The sequence below is a fragment of the Carcharhinus amblyrhynchos genome, chromosome 11, assembly GCF_965287045.1.
Source record: "Carcharhinus amblyrhynchos chromosome 11, sCarAmb.v2.hapA, whole genome shotgun sequence".
Taxonomy (NCBI): domain Eukaryota; kingdom Metazoa; phylum Chordata; class Chondrichthyes; order Carcharhiniformes; family Carcharhinidae; genus Carcharhinus; species Carcharhinus amblyrhynchos.
Window position 1 is genome coordinate 20,469,675 of NC_137334.1, and position 20,099 is coordinate 20,489,773.

The 20,099-nt window shown below is 45.8% G+C and overlaps 1 protein-coding gene across 15 annotated transcripts in view; it reads right to left on the reverse strand.

Annotated features, from left to right (window-relative positions):
- Positions 1–3,370: 3,370 nt before the first annotated feature.
- Positions 3,371–20,099, reverse strand: part of LOC145349967 (abl interactor 2) — a 152,702-nt gene continuing 135,973 nt past the window's right edge. For all 15 annotated transcript variants that reach the window (XM_080198726.1, XM_080198718.1, XM_080198725.1 and 12 more), the window contains 3 exons: positions 16,403–16,489; positions 13,441–13,620; positions 3,371–8,641 (listed from right to left, as the gene is read on the reverse strand). In XM_080198726.1, coding sequence (XP_080054852.1) covers positions 8,466–8,641; positions 13,441–13,620; positions 16,403–16,489 — 443 coding nt within the window. In that variant the 3' untranslated portion in view covers positions 3,371–8,465. The remainder of the gene's footprint in view (positions 8,642–13,440; positions 13,621–16,402; positions 16,490–20,099) is intronic.

Below are 20,099 nucleotides of genomic sequence, written 5' to 3' on the forward strand. Positions count from 1 at the left end.
GAGCACTCTGTGCACTGCTGTTGGAATTATAAATAAAGGGATTCTGGAGAAGGGACTTCAGCCTCCGCAGACCTATTATACTTCCTTCTGGAAAACACCCCCCCTCCCCCCCCCCACTTTAAAAAAAAGTCCTTGAGGTTTTCCTCTTTAAAACAGACAGCGATGCGATACTTTTCACTACAAAAAAAAGCTCCCTGTGTGATTCCTTTCCTTGGAATTGCATTATGAAAAAACAGATCAAAAATATCATTCCATTACCTTGGTTTGATACGATGATAATGGACTTGTTGACCAATCATTAGCCATCAAATTCCTCTTAAAAATAGTCCAATTCCTCAATGTCTCCAATCAGGAGAAAACTGTGACTTTCCTAATTAGCTGGTTCCTCTGGAGGAATTCTGCTTTCCTGTCTCTGTGCACCGCAGTCAAAATGAGTTCAAAAGCACTGGGTCTTTGCTGCTGTGCTCACTCTACCTGCCTGATGCTCCCACAGTTGGTTGCTGCAGCTGCTCCCCTGTGCAGAGGGACACAGGCTCACGTTAATTGGTTTTAATGAACACCCAGCCACCTCCAGTACATCATTTCTCTTTCGTGAATCAGCCGGGATATCCGACCACCAATTGCTGCAGAGCCTGTTCACTGCCATCCAAAGAGAACCACAGAATCCCTACAGTGCTGAAGGAGGTCATTTGGCCCGTCAAGTCTGCACCGACTTTTCAAAAGAGCACCTGGGGGCAGACCCATCAGGCAATTTCCAACACTATAGGTCAATCGTCATTTGTTGGGTGAGGGGCTAGAGTGGGGCAAACATAAGCTTCACCTCAGCTAATCCGCACAACTGCTTGGAGGGGCAAATGGATGGTGGTCAGGAGGAGGTCCCCCACCGCAACCCATGAGTGCTGAGACTCCTTCCACACAACACACATCTGGGCCTCCTAGTATATGTACACCTCAATTGGCTGGTGCATTCGTCCCTTGACTCATATGAGTTTAGCCTTTGCAATAATGCAATAAAACGCTTGATATACACAGTCCAGCAAGTATTACACCAAGGTCTCATCAACCCGGGTCAAAGAACCATGGGAATACATTTCAGGTGGGCTTGTGAGCACTGACCACACATCGGAAGTGTCAATGTGACAGCCCTGAATGCAGACTGGATCACCCATTCCCCCCACACCAAGTAAGCAGGCTGAATAAAACCCCTGTGGAGAAGTGGCTGGGCTGAGTGAAGGGTGGGGTGAGGGCTGAGAGCGGGACTGGAGTGAGGAGCAGGCTGGCACGCAAATAATCCCCCCAACGCCTTTTCCAACAACGCACTCAAAAAGTCACATGCAGGAGGGAGGTCGGGCAGAGAGGCAAACCCAAGTTGTTCAGCGAGCGAGACTCGAGAAAAAAAAAAGCGAGAAAAAAGAGAGCGAGACGAGAATGCTCGCTCAAAGAAGAAATCTGTACCACTGTGCAAGTTTCTTCTGGATTTATTGCCTTGGAATGTGTGCGCGACAGAAATAAGGGGCAGCACAATGATGGGGTGTTCAGCTGTGTCCCATCGTACGGTGAAAAGTCCCTGCACTCCATTTTCAGAGTGCAGTGGACACTAAAACTGGCTTCGCCCACCCGCAAAAGGAAATGACAAAGTTTAGCTTTAAAAAGGGAGGGGGGAATGAGGAATGAAAGCAAGCTCTGGGACAGGAATTACAGCATGCAGTCTACTCAAACATCACAGACACAGATTCTTGTATTATCAGGCTCTAGTCAATATTCTTTACACAGCATCTTAGCCAACCTAAGAGGGGAAATAAAATCTTACAAAAATGGTGCTTAAAACCAGTGAGGATATCTACACATTAGTACTGCACAAAACGCAAAGAAAACAAAGGGTCGACCGATACAAAAGGGACCAGTACTACAAGGCCAGGCACCCACATTCACTTCATTAAGCACTGGGGTTTATTTTAGTGGTGTTACACCCTCAGGCAGCTGTTTCACATCTTTAATATCCTGAGAAATGAGACTAAGGTATAAATGTTATTACTCAAATATGCACACTGGCTGTCCAGAATTACATCTGTATATTTATTATGGTGTGTCATCGATAGACATTAACACACACACCGAACACACACACACACACACACACACACACACCACCTGTACCTTCTGCAATTTTCACCTATCCTCAAATTGATTCTGAAGTGTGTAGATTGAAAATGCAGTAATTTTGGAACTCAGTCAGGTTAGAAGCGCCATTCAGATGAAGGACAATCTTCAGCTCATGAGTTCTTTCTACCAGGTTATCAACAATTCAACTTACCATTAAGGCATTTTAATATTCCCACCTGAATAGGCAGACAGGGCCTTGATAACTGTGTGTCACCTAAAGGTCAATATGTCCGGCAATGCAGCACCCTCACAGTCCTGCATGAAAGTGTTGGATGACAGCGTGAGGCAAGGCATCATCTAAAGCCAAGAACTGTTTGAGAGAGTTTTAAATTTGCGGCTCTACTGTTAAGACTGAGAGGTTACCATTCACATATTTGAGCTTGCCTGTATCCATTCTGTGGGTGGCACCATGCCCTGCTGGCGGGGTACATAAGAATATAAGTAGGAGCAGGAGTAGGCCATCTGGCCCCTCAAGCCCTCTCTGCCATTCAATAAGATCATGGCTGATCTTTCTCTGGACTCAGCTCCACTTACCCACCCGTTGGGGTTAGCTGTATAGTTCCACCTTATGACCTTGCACTTGAATCACCCAACCCTCAGCGCTTTCCCAACACCAACTGGAATCAATCTTGACTCTCCTAGAAGCAACCTTACCCCATCTCCAATGTTCTTTCAAATCATGATCCATGAAAGCTTTCAAAGAGAATGGAAAACACTTTGACGGACATCCCTCTAACTTTTCTCCTGGACTTTTCCGAGTAGGGGTCTGGAGGTGAATCTGAGACTCCAGGACAACCCTGGGGGGAAAGGAAGAGGCACTCGGGCAGATTAGGAATCATAGAATCCCTACAATACAAAAGGAGGCCAGTTGGCCCATCAAGCCTGCACCAACAATCCTACCCTATCCCTGTAACCCCATATATTTACCTGCTAGTCCCCCCGAAACTAGGGTCAATTTAGCCTGGCCAATCAACCTAACCCACACAGCTTCAGACAGTGGGAGGAAACTGGAGGAAACACACACAGACATGGGGAGAACATGCAAACTCCATACAGAGAGTGACCCAAGCTGGGAATTGAACCCGAGTCCCCAGCGCTGTGCCAGCATGCCGTCCATAATGAGGAAGGATGGGAACTCGGGTGGATTATGAAGGGAGAGGGGAAGGCACTCGGGTGGATTAGCTGTATCACAATGGGGGGGGGGGTGTTTACAAATCATAATGCTGACAACCGCCTCTGGCCACAGAAGTGACCTCCCCAACAGCACATGTCTTTGCCTGATTCCCAACAGTTTGCTGACTGACCTCCTCCAACTGCAGAGAAGAGCCATTTATAACCAGGGATAAATTTACTGAAGCAGGCCCCCACTCCTCAGTTAGCTACTGTGCTACAGAATGATGAAACTCAGTTTGCTAATGGATTCATTGTTTTGAAATGCCCCTTGCTTACACTGTGCCCATTCTCAAATCCCCCCACCCCACTCTGCCAACATGGTTCTTTCCCCTGGCTGCCCACCTTTCTCAGCTACACAACATTTTTTAAATTCATTCATGGGATATGGGCGTCATTGATTGGCCAGCATTTATTGCCCATCCCTTGTTGACTGAGGGCAGTTGAGAGTCAACCACATTGCTGTGGCCCTGGAGTCTCATGTAGGCCAGACCAGGTAAGGACAGCAGATTTCCTTCCCTAAAGGACATTAGTGACCCAGATGGGTTTTTCCGACAATCAACAATGGTTTCATGGTCATCAGTAGATATTCCAGATATTTTTTATTGAACTCAAATTCCACCATCGTGGTGGGATTCAATCCTGGGTCCTCAGAACATTAGCTGAGTTTCTGGATTAATAGTTTAGTGATAATACCACTGGGCCATCGCCTCCCCAGTGTATGAGTTCAGTTTGTCCAAGGATACACTCCATTAATTTCAATGGATATTGATTAGGATTAGCAAGTTCAGGATGACTAAGTCACTCAACTCCTGCCCAGTTTGAGGTGTTAATACAGCACAGAGCAAAAACATCAGCTGGCACCTTCCAGCCAGGGGATTGTTCACTGTTTTCCACATGCACCAACTGTTCTATTATCCAGCACTCACCCTAATTTAGTTAAATATGAATTTGATATTAAGATCAAAGTATGTAGCTGAGGAAAAATGTTACCATAAAGTTCTAACGGCAATGAGACAAAATTCGTCCTTTTTCAAACTTATAGGAACAAATGCCATCAGCATACAGTGGTTACAGCACAGGAGGCCATTCGGTCCATTGTATCCATGCTGGCTTTCTGCATGAACTATTTAACTAGCTCCTCTTCTTTGCATATTGTCTTTCAGCTCCTGATCCAAGTCCCTTTCGAAAGCCACATTGTAATCTGCCTCCACCACCCCCTCCAGGCTGTACACCTTAGGTCTGTGTAAAGAAGCTCTGCCTTGTGTAGCCTTAGCTTTTCTTTCTGCCAATCACTTCAAACCTGCCATGTCCAGGATTCGACCCTGCTACTAACAGGAAAAACGTTTCTCACTCCACTCTGTCCCGACCCCCTCGTGATCCTCAAGACCCCTCTCAAATCAGAACCCAATCCCCTATCCCCTCACCCCACCTCCACCCCACCACTATGGAAAATGATCATAGCTTCTCCAAAACATGCACATAATCAAAGACCCTCATTCGTGGAACCATTCTCACTTGCCCAGCACTGGACACAATACTCCAATGTTTCTTGAAGGTTCATCGTACCTTCCCCGCGTTTGCACTCTATAATTCTCATGCCAAGGATCCCATCAATGACAGTCACATGCACACCAGTACTGTACCCCAGTGTAATACACTGACAGGCCCATCCCCACCAGTACTGTACCCCTGTGTAATACAGTGACAGACCTGTCCCCACCAATACTGTAACCCAGCGTAATACAGTGACAGACCCGTCCCCACCAGTACTGTACCCCAATGTTATACAGTCACAGACCCATCCCCACCAGTACTGTACCCCAGTGTTATACAGCGATAAACCCGTTCCCACCAGTATTGTACCCCAGTGTTATACAGTGACAGACCCATCCCCACCAGTACTGCACCCCAATGTTATAGACTGATAGACCCGTCCCCACCAGTACTGTATCCCAGTGTTATACAGTGATAGACCCGCCTCACAAGTATTGTATCCCAGTGTTATACAGTGACAGATCCGTCCCCACCAGTGCTGTACCCCAGTGTTAGAGCTAACAGACACATCTCCACCAGAACTGTACCCCAGTGTTATACATGACAGACCTGTCCCCACCAGTACTGTACCCCAGTGTTATATAGCAACAGACCCATCCCTACCAGTACTGTACCCTAGTGTTATACAGTGACAGACCTGCCCCACCAGTACTGTACCCAGTGTTATACAGTAACAGACCCATCCCCATAAGAACTGTACCCTAGTGTTATACAATGACAGACCTGTCCCCACCAGTACTGTAGACCAGTTTTATACAGCGACAGACCTGTCCCCACCAGTGCTGTACATTAGTGCTATCCAGTGACAGACCCGTCCCCACCAATACTATACCCCACTGTTACACAGTGACAGACCCAGCCCTACTAATACTGTAGTCCAGTCTTATACATTGACAGACCTGTCCCCACCAGTACTGTACCCCAGTGTTATACAGTGACAGACCAATCCCCACCAATATTGTACCCTAGTATTATACAGAGACAGACCCATCCCCATTAGTACTGTCCTGCAATGTTATACAGTGACAGATCTGTCTCCACCAGTTCTGTACCCCAGTGTTATTCAGTGACGGACCCGTCCCCACCAGTACTGTACCACAATTTATACAGTGACGGACCTGTCCCCACCAATACTGTATGTACCCCAGTGTTATACAATGACAGACCTGTCCCCACCAGTATTGTACCCCAGTATTATTCAGTGACAGACCTGTCCCGACCATTACAGCACCCCAGTGTTATACAGTGACAGGCCAGTCCCCACCAGTGCTGTACCCCAATGTAATAGAGTCACAGACTCGTCCCCAACAGTACTGCACCCCAGTGTTATGCAGTGACAGACCCATCCCCACCAGTACTGTACCCCAGTGTTATACAGTGACTGGCCGGTTCCCACCAGTACTGTACCCCAGTGTTATACAGTGACAGACTCGTCCCCACCAGTACTGAATCCCAGTATTATAGGGTGACAGACCCATCCCCACCAGCACTGTACCCAGTGTTACACAGTGACAGATCTGTCTCCACCAGTACTGTACCCCAGTGTTTTACAGTGACAGACCCATCCCTACCAGTACAATACCTCAGTGTTATACAGAGATAGACCCGTCCACACCAGTACTGCACCCCAGTGTTATACAGTGACCTACTTGTCCCCACCAGTGTCGTTCAGAGACATATTTGTGCCCGCCAGTATGGTATCCAAATGGTATACAGCTTAAATTGCTCTCTCTGGACACCACCTGTGTTTGGAAAGGCAGCAACTAGGATGGTACTTGTCACTGTTTCACTCAACTACAGGTGAAAACCAAATTTTAGTGGAATTATGGTACCCATATTGGCAGACAAGCGAAGGATACAGCATGAACTGTGCTCCGAGATACTCTGTACAATAGCACTCTAATGTGACTGCTTTACACTCTCCAGCTGACTAACTTCTTCAGCCTCTATCGTGTGGATGCTTTCCTGGCAGATTGTAATAGAGAGGGTGAACAGCTTAATTCAGAACACGGAAGCACCATTACAGAGGCATTTTGTTTGGACCATTTCCTGGTGAGGGACTTGCCCTGTAGTAACGGTGGTATCGGTCAACCCCTAACACCTCAATGACTGCAATACAGAGAGCGAGAGAGAGAGAGCGAGCGAGAAAGAGAGCGAGAGAGAGAGCGAGTAAGACAAAGTGTGTCTGTGTGTGGGCATGCACACATGAGAAAGTGAGGTACGCACGGAGGTGAATATGAAAAAGACAGAGTTTGTGTGAATGGGAGTGTGTGAGTGTGTGCATGCCTGAAAGATGGAGAGAGTGAGATAATTTGTGGCGTGTTTCTGTGAGTTAATGTGTGTGTGCAGGTTTGTGAGAGATTGTGCATGAGAAAATGTGAGTATGCATATGTGAGATTGTGTGTGCATGTCAGATTGTGTGTGTATGTGTGAGATTATGTGTGTTAGTGTGTGAGATTGTGTATGTGTGAGAGACTGTGTGCATGTGTGTGAAAGATTGTGTGTGCGCGTGAAAGATTTTGTGTATGTGAGATAGATTGTGTGTGCATATGTGCACATGTGTGTAAGAGATTGTATGTGCGTGTGTATGAGTTTGTGTGGGTGCATGAGGGATTGTGTGTGTGCGTGTGTGAGAGAGATTGTGTGTGAGAAATTGTGTGTGCACGTGTGTGGGAGATTGTATGTGTGTGTGCGAGAGATTGTATGTGTGCGTGCGAGAGACTGTGTGTGTGCATGTGCAAGAGATTGCGTGTGTGCATGTGCAAGAGATTGCGTGTGTGCATGTGCAAGAGATTGCGTGTGTGCATGTGCAAGAGATTGCGTGTGTGCATGTATATGAGATTGTGTGCACGTGTATGCAAGAGATTGTATGTGTGCGTGTGAGAGATTGTGTGTCTGTGTAAGTGCAAGAGATTGTGTGTGTGTGAGAGATTGTGTGCGCGTGCGTGCAAGAGATTGTGTGTGCGAGATTGTATGTGTGTGTGTGAGAGAGATATTGTGTGTGTGTATGTGTGTGAATGAGAGATGGTGTGTGTGTATGCAAGATTGTGTGTGTTTGTGTGTATGTGTGAGATTGTGTGTGTGCACGAGAGATTGTGTGTGTGAGAGACTGAGTGTGCGTGAGAGATTGTGTGTATGTGTGTATGAGAGATTGAGTGTGTGGATGTGCGAGAGGTTGTGTGTATGTGTGTGAGAAAGATTGTGTGTGGGTGCGCGAGAGATTTTGCGTGTGTGTATGCGCAAGAGATTGTGTGTGTGTGTGTGTGTGTGCAAAAGATTTTGTGTGAGCAGCAGGTAGGCAGTGTGCTATGTGCGTGAGACAGATACAGTGAGAGCTCATTTCACAACAAGTTCAACAGTCCTCGGAGCTGACACCGGCAGCAGGAATGACAGACTCCTGAGAGACAACGTCACTTCACTCCATCCTAGTTGAATAAAAGGTTGTTTTTTTCGTGTGCATCATTTACTCAAATCCTTCATTTCAGCTTGTGCCTTTTCCAGCACGACAGGAAGCCAAGGGTGCAACAGTGCACCAGCAGGAGGGGGACAGCTGCCGGGGGGCTGCCTCCAGCGGCTCACTCCGCATAATGCATGATGGATTCCACGTAGTTGCCCGGAAACAGACCGGTCACACCATTCATCACCCCTTCATACCAGCCATCATCATTCTTCTTCAACACGTAAATGATGGCGCCCTCCTGGAAGGACAGTTCGTCCTCTTTGTCTTTTGAATAATCATAGATAGCCACCACTGTAAACAGAGAAGAGCAACAATTAGCACTGGGATAGTGACTCAATCTGTACACTGTATAACAAGTAAAAGAATCTTTGAAGCAGTCTCTGTTCTTTCCTCAATGTTCAATCTAAACAACAGTGGAATAGTGGAAGTTCATGGGCCTTCTTCTTCTCGACAGGGGTAAGGAATTGAAATGTGATGTGTTGAGGAATAGGCAGGCAATACTTAGGGGTGCTGGATTCAGGAAACCATACGGTTCAGGATAGATCCGAGTTTTGGACAGATTGAAGTGTATAGAGCAGGAGGATAGGAGACCAATAAGCTGTGTGTTGTGCAGTTGTTGTTTCTGGAGATGATGAAGACTTGGATTAAGGAGAAACTGAGCAAAGACCATAGACTATAAGAAATAGGAACAGGAGCAGGCCTTTAGGTCCCTCTGGTCTACTCCACCATTCAATAGGATCATGGCTGATCCGACATTCCTCACATCCACTTTCCTGCCCTTTCCCTGGCAGAGGAAGGATGTTAACATACAAATAAAAGAACAGTACGGTGACAGTGAACTTCTATAAAGCAATGGTTTGGCTACATCTGGAATGTTACGTCCAATAGGAAGCGTGCAAAGATGTTTACTTAAATGATCCCAAGGATATGGGACTTGAGCTGTACGGAGAGATTGGAGAAGCTGGGTTTATCCTTCTGAGAGCAGAGAAGGAGATAAAACAAAGGTGTTCAAATTGTTGAATGGTTTGTATTGAGTAAATAATGAAAGCCATCTCCAGCTGAAGAATATCTGTAATCAGAGGACACAAATTGAAGATAATCAAAAGAACCAGGAGGTAGATGAGAATGTATTTTTGCACAGTGAGTTATAATGATCTGGAATGGGCTGTCTATGAGAGTGATGGAAGTAGATTTGGTCAGAATGCGAAAGAGGGAATTGGATAAATATTTGAAATGGAAATGACTGCTGGGCTTTGGGAAAGAGCAGGAGGTGCTAGTGGTACTATTCTGGATGGGTCCTTCTAGTTTTCTTCAGGTTTATTGGCACTTGTTTGTTTTTGTACTGTGCTTTTATTTATATGTTCACATTCTTTGCAATTCTGTCACCTTTAATGATTTGCGAACATATACTCCAGGGTTCCTCTATCCCTGCACTCCCACTAAAATTGGGTCAAAGATCCGGTGAGGGTCTTTTCAGCCAAACCTGGGGAGCAGAAAGACAGCCTTGGCTGATAGATGTTCAGAGAGCCTGTAACTTGTTGATAACAACTGATGAGAACTGGTGTAAATTGCACCATTTTCGGATGATGTAACATTGCTAGAAGGACGAGAAAGTTGAGAAAGGGGGAGGGAAGGGAGACGAGAAGGAGAAGAAGGGGAGAGGGAGAGGAAGGGGAGAGAGAGAGGAGACCAAGAGGGGGAGACGAAGGGGAGAGGGAGACGAAGGGGAGAGGGAGAGGGAGGGGGAGAGGGAGAGGGAGGGGGAGGGGAGAGGGACACAGAGGAGGAGAGGGAGAGGGAGAGGGAGACGGAGGAGGAGAGGGAGAGGGAGAGGGAGACGGAGGAGGAGAGGGAGAGGGAGAGGGAGACGGAGGAGGAGAGGGAGAGGGAGAGGGAGACGGAGGAGGAGAGGGAGAGGGAGAGGGAGACGGAGGAGGAGAGGGAGAGGGAGAGGGAGACGGAGGAGGAGAGGGAGAGGGAGAGGGAGACGGAGGAGGAGAGGGAGAGGGAGAGGGAGACGGAGGAGGAGAGGGAGAGGGAGACGGAGGAGGAGAGGGAGAGGGAGACGGAGGAGGAGAGGGAGAGGGAGACGGAGGAGGAGAGGGAGAGGGAGACGGAGGAGGAGAGGGAGAGGGAGACGGAGGAGGAGAGGGAGAGGGAGACGGAGGAGGAGAGGGAGAGGGAGACGGAGGAGGAGAGGGAGAGGGAGACGGAGGAGGAGAGGGAGAGGGAGACGGAGGAGGAGAGGGAGAGGGAGACGGAGGAGGAGAGGGAGAGGGAGGAGAGGGCGAAGGAAAGGAAGGAGAGAAGAAGAGGGAGAGGATAGGGAGAGAGAGAGGAGAGCGAGAGGGAGAGGAAGGGGAGAGGGAGAGGAAGGGGAGGGAGAGGAATGGAGAAAGTGAAGGAAGAGGGAGAGGATAGGGAGAGTGGGAGGAGAACGAGAGGGAGAGAATGGGGAGAGGACAAAGAAGGGGTTAGGAAAAAAATTGAGTGGAGGAAGAATTCAATGCAATCATGATAAGGTATTGAGGTAAGTGTATAACGCTGCTCATTTTCAACAGAAAATGCTTGATTTTGCACAGAATAATAAATTGTCCAAGCACAAAGTAATCAGGTGGTGCTATTTCTCGAAAGAGAATGACTGCAGCTGCTGGAAAATGATGGACCGGAACATAGCTTCCTATTGCTCAGAATTTACACAACTGCTTTGTGACATCAATGGTTAAACCAATGGTACCCAATTCAGTCTGTGAGCAGAATGGGTGAAATTATGTTGTAGAAACCTAGAGTTGACATGTTGTACGGGTTAATAAGTCATTGCTGTCTAATATAATGCACTTTTGGTCTATATTGACCTTTGAAGCTTGTACTTGGTATTCCAACACCAAGAGTATCAAATGAGTTAAATCCAAGATTGTATTTGTGAAAACAGTAAAGCCGACTGTTGAGGGGTTAACTAGAGGAAGCACCACAACGCGAGCTTCGAAGGCAAGCACCAAATGGATTGTTTAAAGTGTTAACTGACCAGGATCATCACGTTCAATAAAAAGTCCTCGACCATTGTTGAAGTCTCTGTTTTATGAAACTGACATGGAGATATTGGCAAAGATGCAAAAATGATTCAGAAAGGATAATTCCAAAACCAAGGGAAAACCGGCCAGGGTAGCGCTAGCGCTCATACTTGAAACGGGAGAGTGAAGGGTGACCTGATAGAGGTCTTTGAGATAATGAAGGGTTTGATGAGAAAATGTCTTCATTTGTTGGCAAGACCACATCTCGAGGCCATGAATATTTAATGCAGCAGGGAATTCAGGAGAAATGTGTAAAACAATGTAAGAATATGAAACTTACCAGCACAAGGAATAGTTGAAATGAACAGTATAGATGCATTTAAGGGGAAGCTGGATGAACACGTAGGGAAGAAGTAAATAGAAGAATATGCTGAGAGAGTTAGGCGAAGAGGAGGCTTAGATGGAGGATTAACACCAGCACGGACCAAAGAGGCTAAACAACCTGGTTTCATGCTGCAGAATCTGTATCATTCCATGTCAAAGTTACAGAGGTTTACAGCATGGAAACAGGCCCTTTGGCCCAATTTGTCCATGCTGTTCTATTTTTTAAACCCCTAAGCTAGTTCTAAATGCCTGTGTTTGGCCCATATCCCTCCATACCCATTTTACCTGTGTAACTATCTAACTGCATTTTAACAGACAAAATTGTACCCGCCTCTGTAGCTCCAAACACTCAACACCCACTATGTGTAAAAATTGCCTCTCTGGACTCTTTTGTATCTCTTCCCTCTCACCTTAAACCTATGCCTTCTCGTTTTATACTCCCCTACCTTTGGGAAAAGATATTGACTATCTAGCTGGTCTGCGCTCCTCATTATTTTGTAGACCTCTATAAGATCACCCCTCAGCTTCCTATGCTCCAGGGGAAAAAGTCCCGGTCTATCCAACCCCTCCTTGTAACTCAAACCATTCATATCCATTCAATATTGAAGGACCGTCATCATGTTATCACCATGTTTCTATGCAGATTCAAAAGGGTTTGCGCCATGTATCCATGTTTGTCTGCAGAGGGCATCCCGTGAGATCTTGGCAAGGATCACTGAATCAGGCCCAGCCTGGGGATAGTAAATTTGATTGACATTTCTGACCGAGACCAATGACAAAGCACACTGCTGTAGCTCTGGGCATCTCCCTGGCCCAAACTCTACTGAAATCACAATGTGTTTGAGTAAATGAATCAAAAGCAAGTGTCGGTTCTGCAGCCTGAGAGCACTGTGCACATTTCCATGTGCTTATTAACAGCAGCAGCAGCCCAGTCCACAATATAGGAAATGATTTCATGTTGGGAATCAATATTTCAGAGCAAGTGAACAGGAGCTTTCATCATTTGATTTAACAAGGAGCGTAGCGGTGCACTCTTTACTCACCTATCTGAAACAAATCAATCAGACATTAGTTCACAGTCTGCTCACATTAACTCCACTTTACAGAGAGACATGCTACATGTACTACCCTGTGATACTCTTCAAGTTGTTGCTGATGCCCAGCAAGAGTCCAGGGATCCCACCAACAGTTAGAGAATCCTAGAATCCTACCGTGTGGAAGGAGGCCATTTGGCCCATCGAGTCTGCACCAACCACAATCCCACCCAGGCCCTATCCCCATAACCCCATGCATTTACCCTAGCTAGTCTCCAAGAAACTAAGGGGCAATTTAGCATAGCCAATCCACCGAACCCACACATCTTTGGACTGTGGCAGAAAACTGGAGCACCCGGAGGAAACCCACGCAGACACAGGGAGAATGTGCAAACTCCATGCAGACAGTGACCTAAGCCAGGAATTGAATCATTACCCAGGACAGCTGGCCGGAAAAGACTCCAGATCATAGGGGACACTTGCAGTAATGCTGAATCTTGGACAGTATCTTGCATCAAGGAACTTGACAGTGTTAGGAATCATTGAGAAGGCACAGGCAGTGCAAGATGTGGAGGTGCGAGGGAGAGGGATACGGGGAGAGGGATGCGGAAGAACACGCGAAAATCAGACACCACAAATTCTGGACACCCTGTCCACTGACCTTTTTCCAAATAGTTCTTGGGTGCCCACGGTGGATCCTCCTCTGCATACGGGTCACTATACTCTACCACTGCAGTCTCTTCCTCCTCATAATCCTCTGGTGGCGGTGGAGGAGGGGGCGATTCGTCGAAGACTACTTCTTCAGCTGGTGGGGGTGGCGGTGGAGTAGAGCCCTCTGAAACTATAATGTTGAGATCACATTAAAGGAGAGGATTTGTATTTATTTAGCACCCTCTATGACCTCGGGATGTCCTGTAGCATTTCATCGCCAACAAACTCCTTTTGAAGCTTAATAACAAAAGAAATGTGACAGCCAATTTGCACATCACAAGTTCCCACAAAGAATAGTGAGGCAAGTGACCACATAATCTGCTTTTCAGTGTTGACTGATGATAAGTATTGATCCAGGAGACCGAGGTAATCCCTGATCTTCAAACATGCATTTAAAGACCAGAAGGAAGATGGGACCTTGGTTTAATGTTTCATGCAAAAATTAGCACCACTAACAATGTAGCACACCCTCGGTACTGCACTGGAGTGTCAACCTCATTTCTGGTACAGGGCTTGGACCCACAAATTACCTACTCAGGGGTACAAGCCAAGGCATCAACGTGCAATTAAACCTATACTTTGCCACAGGCTATACGAGCTGGACATTTGCATCTTTGTTACATTAAACTCTCTGCCAACTCCTAAAAGGTTACGCAAATTTATAGAAAAAACATTTTACTAATGTTAATAAGGGAACTAAAATTCTCACTGCCAGAGTAATTTTTATTTTACTGCTAAAAAGAGAGACGTGTTTCCAAAAGTTTTTCCAATTTGTACTCATCAGGACAAATGCAAGAATGCCAAATTTCAAATGACCTTTCTAAATTACCTGGGAGATTGGGGAGCCTATTGCTCCCCAATTGCTTTCTCCACAGCAACACCTCAGCCAATCAGTCAACTTGCTTAGCAATCAGCACCCTTTTTGTCTGTTGTATAGATTGTTCCAATCATTTGAAATTGAACATTGTTGAATTTTATTCGTCCTCTTGAGTGCAAGATAAAAAACTTCAGCATGAATGCTTCACTTTTCAGCAATTTGTATTTTACTTTGAAAGCAAATTTGCTTCTGTCAATTTTAAACAACTTGTACTCAATAGTTCCCAGTCTCACAATATTTCCCATGACGTGAGTCAGAACATCCTGAAACATGAATACTGCTCTGCATTGTCCAGATTATGACAGCCTTGTCAAGTCGCTATGTTCTCCATCCCAGATAAGAGGCAGGATTGCCAAATGCAATGGGGATTTGATGGTGCATATCCTCCAGGATATGATACACTGACTGAGGGACCCAGGTTTGCTGTTGGCAGCTCGAATTTTACATTAGTTTGAACAGCCCCAATCCAAATTCTCAAGAGGCATGGACAAGTGACAGCGACGCACTGAGTTGGTAATTTTACTCAGAGATGTTCTTGTGACTCAGGGACACCGGTGGCATGGTGGTCATATGTAACTTACATGAGATTCATTTCAATGCTGTGAACCAGATTGGAAGGATTCAAACCTGGTCTTCCAGCAAAGAGGGGCACAGATTTGGGAAGCTTCAACACATAGGACAGCACAGTGGTTAGCACTGCTGCCTCACAGCACCAGGGACTCAGGTACGATTTCATTCTCGGGTCACTGTGTTCAGCCTGCATGTTATCCCCAAGTCTGCGTGGGTTTCCTCCCACACTCCAAAGATGTGCAGGTTAGATTGATTGGCCGTGATAAATTGACCATTAGTATCAGGAGGACTAAGAAGGTAAATATGTGGCATTACGGGGATAAGACAGGATGGGATTGTTGTTGCTGCTCACTCGATAGGTCAATGCCTCCTTCTGCACTGTAGATTCTATTATCATCCAAGATTGGATCAGAGTTGCATTTTTAGAGCAATTTAGATGGATCTTCATGTTGAATTGAATGCTGGCTAACAAAGTTTGACAGACTTCTTGTGTGAGGTAACAGAGGGCCAGTAATGCCAATGGAATTATGCCCATTGAGGATTTTGGGAGAGGACAGGTGAGAAGGTGCTAGTTTAATGGTGAGTGGCCAAAGAGTTTATGTATCGGGGAGTTTTGCTGTTGCAGCTCCCTTCAGCTTTCAAAACCTGCAAACTTATGCTGCACAGAGCAAGCTAAGCTGCAGTAGTTCATTTTCAAAGACTCCGGAAAAAGAGTATTAAATGATATCCCAAATTAATCCATTACACGTCTACAAGCTGCACAAGGAAGCGCAATGGGTTTCCAATCAGCATTCTACTCTGTCAGAGCCAGAAAACTGAAAAGGAATGAATGAACAGTGGTTCACACATTGCCTTTCACCTGCATTCTGGACCATGTTGAGTTAACGAAGCTCATTGGGGTGCTTGCAGCTAATTGTAAACATTGGAGAAGTGATGCAGTGGGTCAGATGTGGGGATCTCACATTCAACTCTTTATTTTGACTTCAGCCCAGACTGAAAAATCACCTGTCTGCCATTGACAACGGCAAATGTGTTTAGCTTGCCTGAGCAATAGAAAACTATCACACTGACAGAGAAGCTTTTGTTGTCAGAAGTACAGCTGGGACAGTGTGGACAAAGCTTGATTCTGCTTTAACCACGGCCATAGTTCTGAGGATCCTTGATTCTACATGTCCTATCACTCAGGCCTTCATCTAACCTCATGTATCTGGCTGCAAGTGTTTTATATGACAGTGTAAATGGAGCTTTACTCTGTATCTAACCCTAACTGTACCTGTCTTGCGAATGTTTAACATGACAGTTTAGACGTGAGTTGCACTTGCCTTGGTACGTGCAGAGTGTTGGATGGGCTGACAATGTTTTGTGTGCTTCATGTTCTGTCCTTGGTGTAATGTTTTTACAGAAGCTGTGTGGGTACAGAGAGCCCAGTTTCCCATGATAGAGAGGGTGGAAAGCGTGGACTTACTGTTATCTTGAACTCTGGCCACGAAGCCCATCAGCGGCAGCTGTGGTGTAACCTGCAGAATAGAAGGTGGGGGTGGAGCCAGTGGCGCTGCACAGGGGAGCAGACACAGGAATGAGGGAAAGGAGAGGAACAAACACCCATGAGAAGCAGCAGAGAAAGCATTTACAAGCAAAACAAGCACATGTCCGCAAGCTGCGTCGATAAACCCACATCAGGCGCAAAGCCAGGTGGAGAGCAAAGCTTTCACAACCAGAGGTAATCAAAAGGAATGGCTGCTCATAGACACACACTGATCAATGTCAGGATCACATTAAACTAATGCATCTGGACTGGGTGACTTCACGACTGTTTAACAGTGATATTAATTCCCCCTTCCACAGACTCATCAATTTGCCTACCAGCCATATCCCACAGAGCTCCCTGTGGACACTCTGAAATCTGAAGCACAGGCTTATTTGCTAGCTTGGCCCTTTATAAAGTCACTATTCAGATATTGTGCATCAGTGATGCAGAACAGTTAGAGCTCATGGAGAGGAGAATTTCAATTGTTGGTGGTTTCCTAAGATTGGGTGTAACTTCATTCTGTTTCTCAACAACTCAATAACCCTGCTAGTTATCAGGTTGTAAAAGCCAGCAGATAAGGTCTAAGCTTCTTTTCATACATAGAAACATAGAACAGTACAGCACAGTACAAGCCCCTCGGCCCTCAATGTTGTGCCAAGCTATGTCCAAACCCAAGATCAAGCTATCCCACTCCCTATCATTCTGGTGTGCTCCTTGTGCTTATCCAATAACCGCTTGCAAGTTCCTAAAGTATTTGACTTCACTATCACAGCAGGCAGTGTATTTCACACCCCAACCACTCTCTGAGTGAAGAATCTTCCTCGGACATCCATTTTGTATCTCCCAACATGAACCTTATAGTTATGCCCCCAAGTAACAGCTATATCCACCCAAGGAAATAGTCTCTGCACATCCATTCTATCTATCCTCCTCATCATCTTATAAACCTCTATTAAGTCGCCTCTCATCCTCCTCTGCTCTAAAGAGAAAAGCCCCAGTTCCCTCAACCTTTCCTCATAAGACCTACCCTCCAAACCGGGCAGTATCCTGGTAAATCTCTCTGCACTCTCTCCAATGCTTCCACATCCTTCTTATAGTGAGATGACCAGAACTGCACACAATATTCCAAATGTGGTCCCACCAAGATCCGGTATAGTTGCATCATAATCCCATGGCTCTTAAACTCAAACCCCCTGTTAATAAGCGCTAACACACTATAAGTCTTCTTTATGGCTCTATCCACTTGAGTGACAACCTTCAGAGATCTGTGGATATGAACCCCAAGATCTGTCAGTTCCTCCACATTCCTCAGAACCCTGCTGTTGACCCTGTAATCCGCATTCAAGTTTGTCCTACCAAAATGAATCACCTCACACTTAGCAGGGGTAAACTCCATCTGCCACTTTTCGGTCCAGTTCTGCATCCTATCAATGTCTCTTTTCAGCCTAAAACGGCCCTCCACCTCATCCACTACTCCACCAATCTTGGTGTCATCAGCAAATTTACTAACGCACTCTTCAGCCCCCTCTTCCAAGTCATTGATAAAAATCACAAATAGCAGAAACTCAGCAGTGATCCCTGTGGTACACCACTGATAACTGGCCTCCAGTCTGAAAATTTTCCCTCCACCACCATCCTCTGTCTTCTATGAGACAGCCAGTTACTTATCCAATTGGCCAAATTTCCTTCTATCCCACACCTCCTTATGTTCTCATGAGCCTACCATGGGGAACCTTATCAAACGCCTTACTAAAATCCATGTATACGACATCAACTGCTCTACCTTCACCTACACACTTCGTTACCTCCTCAAAGAATTCAATCAAATTTGTGAGGTAGGACTTGTCCCTCAAGAAACTGTGCTGACTATCCCTGATTAAACTGTATCTTTCCAAATAGTCATAAATCCTAGCTCTCAGGATCCTTTCCATTAACTTACTGACCACCGAAGTAAGACTAACTGGCCTATAATTACCAGGGTCATTCCTATTCCCTTTCTTGAAGAGAGGAACAACATTCACCAGAGGCACAACCCCCGTGGACAGTGAGGACTCAAAGATCAAAGCTAAAGGCTCCGCAACCTCATCCCTTCCTTCCCAAAGTATCCTAGGATGTATCCCTTCTGGCCCAGGGGACTTATTGACCCTCAGGTTTTTCAAAATTGCTAATACATCTTCCCTCAGAACATTTACTTCCTCCATCCTATCAGCCTGTATCACACACTCATCCTCAAAAACATGGCCCCTCTCCTTAGTGAACACTGAAGAAAAGTATTAATTCAACACCTCATCTATCTCTTCTGACTCCATGCACAAGTTCCCACTCCTATCCTTGACTGGTCGTAACCTCACCCTGGTCATTCTTTTATTTCTCACATAACAGTAAAAACCCTTGGGGTTTTCCTTTATCCGACCTGCCATGGGCTTCTCATGCCTCCTCCAACTCTCCTAAGCCCTTTCTTTAACTCATTTCTAGCTACCTTGTAACCCTCAAGCAACCCAACTGAACCTTTTTTTTTCATCCTTACATACGCTTCCTTTTTCCTCTTGACAAGACATTCAACCTCCTTTGTGAACCATGGTTCCCTACTTGGCCATTTGCTCTCTGCCTGCCAGGGACATACCTATCAAGGACACGCAGAATTTGTTCCTTGAAAAAGCTCCACTTTTCATTTGTGCCCATACCTGACAGTTTCTGTTCCCATCTTATGCTCTCTAATTCTTGCCTAATCGCATCATAATTACTCCTGCCCCAGTTATAAACCTTGACCTGCCGTGTGACCCTATACGTCTCCATTGCAATAATGAAGGACACCAAATTGTAGTCACTTATCTCCAAAGTGCTCTCTAACACAAATCTAACACTTGGCCCGGTTCATTACCCAGTACCAAGTCCAATGTGGCCCCACCTCTTGTCGGCTTATCTACATATTGTGTCAGGAAACCCTCCTGCACACACTATACAAAAAGTGTCCCATCCGAACTATTCGACCTATAAAAGTTCTAATCAATATTTGGAAAGTTAAAGTCAAGCATGGTAACTACCCTGTGACTTCCACACCTATCCATAAATCTGCTTTGCCATTTCGTCCTCCACATCTCTATTACTATTTGGGGGCCTATAGAAAACTCCTAACCATGTGACTGATCCTTCCCTATTTCTAACTTCAGCCCATATTACCTCAGTAAGCAGATCACCCTCGAAATGCCTTTCAGCAGCCATTAAACTATCTTTGATTAACAATGCTCCTCCTCCACCACTTTTACTGCCTTCCCTACTCTTACTGAAACATCTATAGCCCCAGAACAGCCAACAACCATTCCTGTCCCTACATCCACTGGTATTAAAATTCTTATGCCTGCATGAACTAGCTATCTGCACACTTGTTAAGTTTTTGTTTCACTCTGTGTCGACCTTTTCCATTGGAAATGCCTGTGTTCACGTTTACAATGGAAAACTGCCTACAGCACATTTAATACAGTACACCTGGACTTCAGGCTCTCTTTATTGAATCAGACAATGCAGAAGCCAGCCATTCAGCCCATCATGCTTGTGCCAGCTCTTTGAAGAGTTACTGAAATGGTCTCAATTCCCTGCTCTGTGCATAGCATCCTGCCAACATTTCTTTTCCAAG